Source organism: Buceros rhinoceros, unplaced genomic scaffold (assembly GCF_000710305.1).
Source record: "Buceros rhinoceros silvestris isolate BGI_N320 unplaced genomic scaffold, ASM71030v1 scaffold42775, whole genome shotgun sequence".
Classification (NCBI taxonomy): Eukaryota; Metazoa; Chordata; class Aves; order Bucerotiformes; family Bucerotidae; genus Buceros; species Buceros rhinoceros.
Genome location: NW_010414146.1, coordinates 489 through 3113, shown reverse-complemented (window position 1 = coordinate 3113; position 2625 = coordinate 489). Strand labels below are relative to the sequence as shown.

Genomic DNA, 2625 nt, shown 5'->3' with positions numbered 1-2625 from the left:
TACCCCCCAGCCTGGCCCGCGGAGCCTGGCGGGGACACGCCGCTTTGCTATGGAGCCGTTGCTCCGCGCTGAGTTTTGCTTTTCTGTAAACTAAACACCCGCCTCCTGTTGCCTTTTCCTTTGCTTGCTGGGCACAAGGGCTCAGTTCCTTGCAGAGCAGATGGAGATTGCTGAGATCCTTCAGCCTCTTGTCTCTCCCTCCAGACCCAGGAGCGCGAAGCAAAGGCCGAGATGCGCCGTAAAGCCAAGGAGCTGCAGCAGGCCAGGAGGGACGCGGAGAGGCAGGGCAAGAAGGCGCCCGGCTTCGGTGGCTTTGGCAGCTCAGCCGTGTCTGGGGGCACGACGGCGGCCACGATCACAGAGACCATAATTGAAACAGAGAAGCCCAAAGTGGCGCCGGCTCCTGCCAGGTGGGTGCGCAGCCGGGAGCCCGCCATGGCTGGACCCCAGGTGCCAGCTCTGCGGCCCTCCCGTTCGGTCCCTGCGCAGTGGAGATCATCCTGCCTTTGCGAGGCCTGCCTTGGCTCTGCCGGGTGCCATGTGCTCACCTCCAGCCTCCAGCACGGCTGGTGTACGCTGCACCTTCTCAAGACCCCCCCGTTGTTACTGCAGAGCCTTTTTGCCATGTGCCATGGCAGCTTCCCAGCGTCTCTCTGGAGTCTGTGCAGGGCAACAGCCTTCTCGTTCTGCGGGAAGTGCTCCTGCTGCTGGTAGCAGGAGGGAATCCAGCTCTAAGCAATAACGTAGTGCCCTACACCCGACATCACTTTCACCCGTGTTCTCCCTCGAATCGTGGCTGAGGAAGGAGGAGCCTGTGCCCTGAGCTGACCTGGACATTCATCCACCTTTTGTTTAGGCCTTCGGGTCCCAGTAAAGCCTTGAAACTTGGTGCGAAGGGGAAGGAGGTGGACAACTTCGTGGACAAGCTGAAGTCAGAAGGAGAGAACATCATGGCCTCTGTGGGGAAACGCTCTGCAGAAGCCACCAAAGTTCTTGCTCCTCCCGTTAACATGGAGAGGTAGGTGTTGCTCTGGCTGGGCCCCGCCGCGCTCTCCTCGCTCTGTGGAGCGCCCTGCCCCCGGCTGACACATCGAGGCAGCATTAGCCCCCTGTGCCAGCCACCCAAGGGAGTGTCCTGCTCTTGGGAGCACCCGCTCGTCCGCGTGGCCTGTCCTTGCTGAGCACCGATGGCTGTGCTGCCCGTCGGCTGCGTGGCGTAGGACCGGTGTTACCTGCGTTTCTTCTGTCTGTCCAGCGTGCACATGAAAATAGAGGAGAAGATCTCCTTGACCTGCGGCCGCGATGGAGGGCTGCAGAACATGGAGCTGCACGGCATGATCATGCTGCACATTTCCGACGAGAAGTTTGCGCGGATTCGCCTGCATGTAGAGAACGAAGACAAGAGGGGGGTGCAGCTGCAGGTAAAGCCTGTGAGGTGTCCGTGTCCTGCAGGGGGCTTCGCCTGCGCTGGGGGCTGAACGCTGGCCATCCTGGAGCTGCCCCCACGCTCATCCAGCCTTCCTGGCAAGGGACAGTAGTCGCCGCCAGTGCTACCACAGCGTGAGCGTGGGGCCAGCTCGTGCTTGCGAGGCTGGAGTTCCCTGGAGGGCTGCATCCTTGTGCGGTTCTCTGCCCGCCTTGCAGCCGTACCTGTCCCGTGCACAGCTGGATGGCGCAGCGGCCAGCCCATCGCTCGGTGCTGGTGTGTGGGGTGGGAGTGTGGGGTGACCTGGGTGTTCCTGCGAGGAGATAATCTGTTATCTATGAGCCATTCCTCGGGGTGGCCTGTCCTGTCCTGTTGCTGTGGCGTCCCAGAGTGCTGCTGGAGCCCTTGGCCTCAGTCAGTGATAGCGGCTGGGAAGATTCCCCAGAGACACGTCCTCCCCTTTCTCCCTTGCTGCTGCGTGACCTTGCTTTTGCTCCTGCCTCCTCCTCCTCCTCGGTTAGCTGCTGGCTGCAGGGCTGCGAGTGCAGCAGCGGGCTCCTTATCAGCACATCGCGTGAGTGAGGCCCTCCCTGAAAAGCTGCTGGCGCTAGCGGTTGTGAGGCAGGGACGTTCCAGCCGGGTCTGGCTGCTGTCCCGTGTCTCTGTGGTGGTTGCTGAGGGAAGAGGGGTTTCTGTGCCTCTGGAGCGTTCTTCCCAGTGGCGCCAGGTTGTGTTTTCTTCGAGAGAAGTGCCTGTGGTGGGTCTGCAGGATGGCCTTTGCCATGTTTAAAAGTTCCTGGAAGGACTCCCAGGTCGATAAGCAGATGTGCTGCGGTTGGGCTTCTGAGCTGGAAGCAGAGGGAGGGAGTGCACGTTGCCCCGGGTGTGTGGGCCTGTGCTGTTGGAGCCCGCGTTACCCGCGAACGGCTCCTTCCTCGAGCTCAGAGTCCTCGCCTGGGCCTGTGTCCCCCTTTCCAGACTCACCCAAATGTGGACAAGAAACTCTTCACTGCGGAGTCGCAGATTGGTTTGAAGAACCCGGAGAAGTCGTTCCCCATCAACAGTGATGTGGGTGTGCTGAAGTGGCGGCTGCAGACTACGGAGGAGTCCTTCATCCCCCTGACGAGTGAGTGTGCGTGGGGCGCAGGCTGAGCGGGCAGCTGTCCGCCCAGGCTGCCGGCTCATGGCCACCGGGCTGC

The 2625-nt window shown here is 61.6% G+C and overlaps 1 protein-coding gene across 1 annotated transcript in view; it reads left to right on the top strand.

Moving 5' to 3' along the window:
- ARCN1 (archain 1) overlaps nt 1-2625 on the top strand; it is a 4239-nt gene that overhangs the window by 1148 nt on the left and 466 nt on the right. Inside the window, exons 3-6 of the mRNA XM_010136996.1 lie at nt 205-410; nt 857-1018; nt 1256-1421; nt 2405-2552. Coding sequence (XP_010135298.1) covers nt 205-410; nt 857-1018; nt 1256-1421; nt 2405-2552 — 682 coding nt within the window. The remainder of the gene's footprint in view (nt 1-204; nt 411-856; nt 1019-1255; nt 1422-2404; nt 2553-2625) is intronic.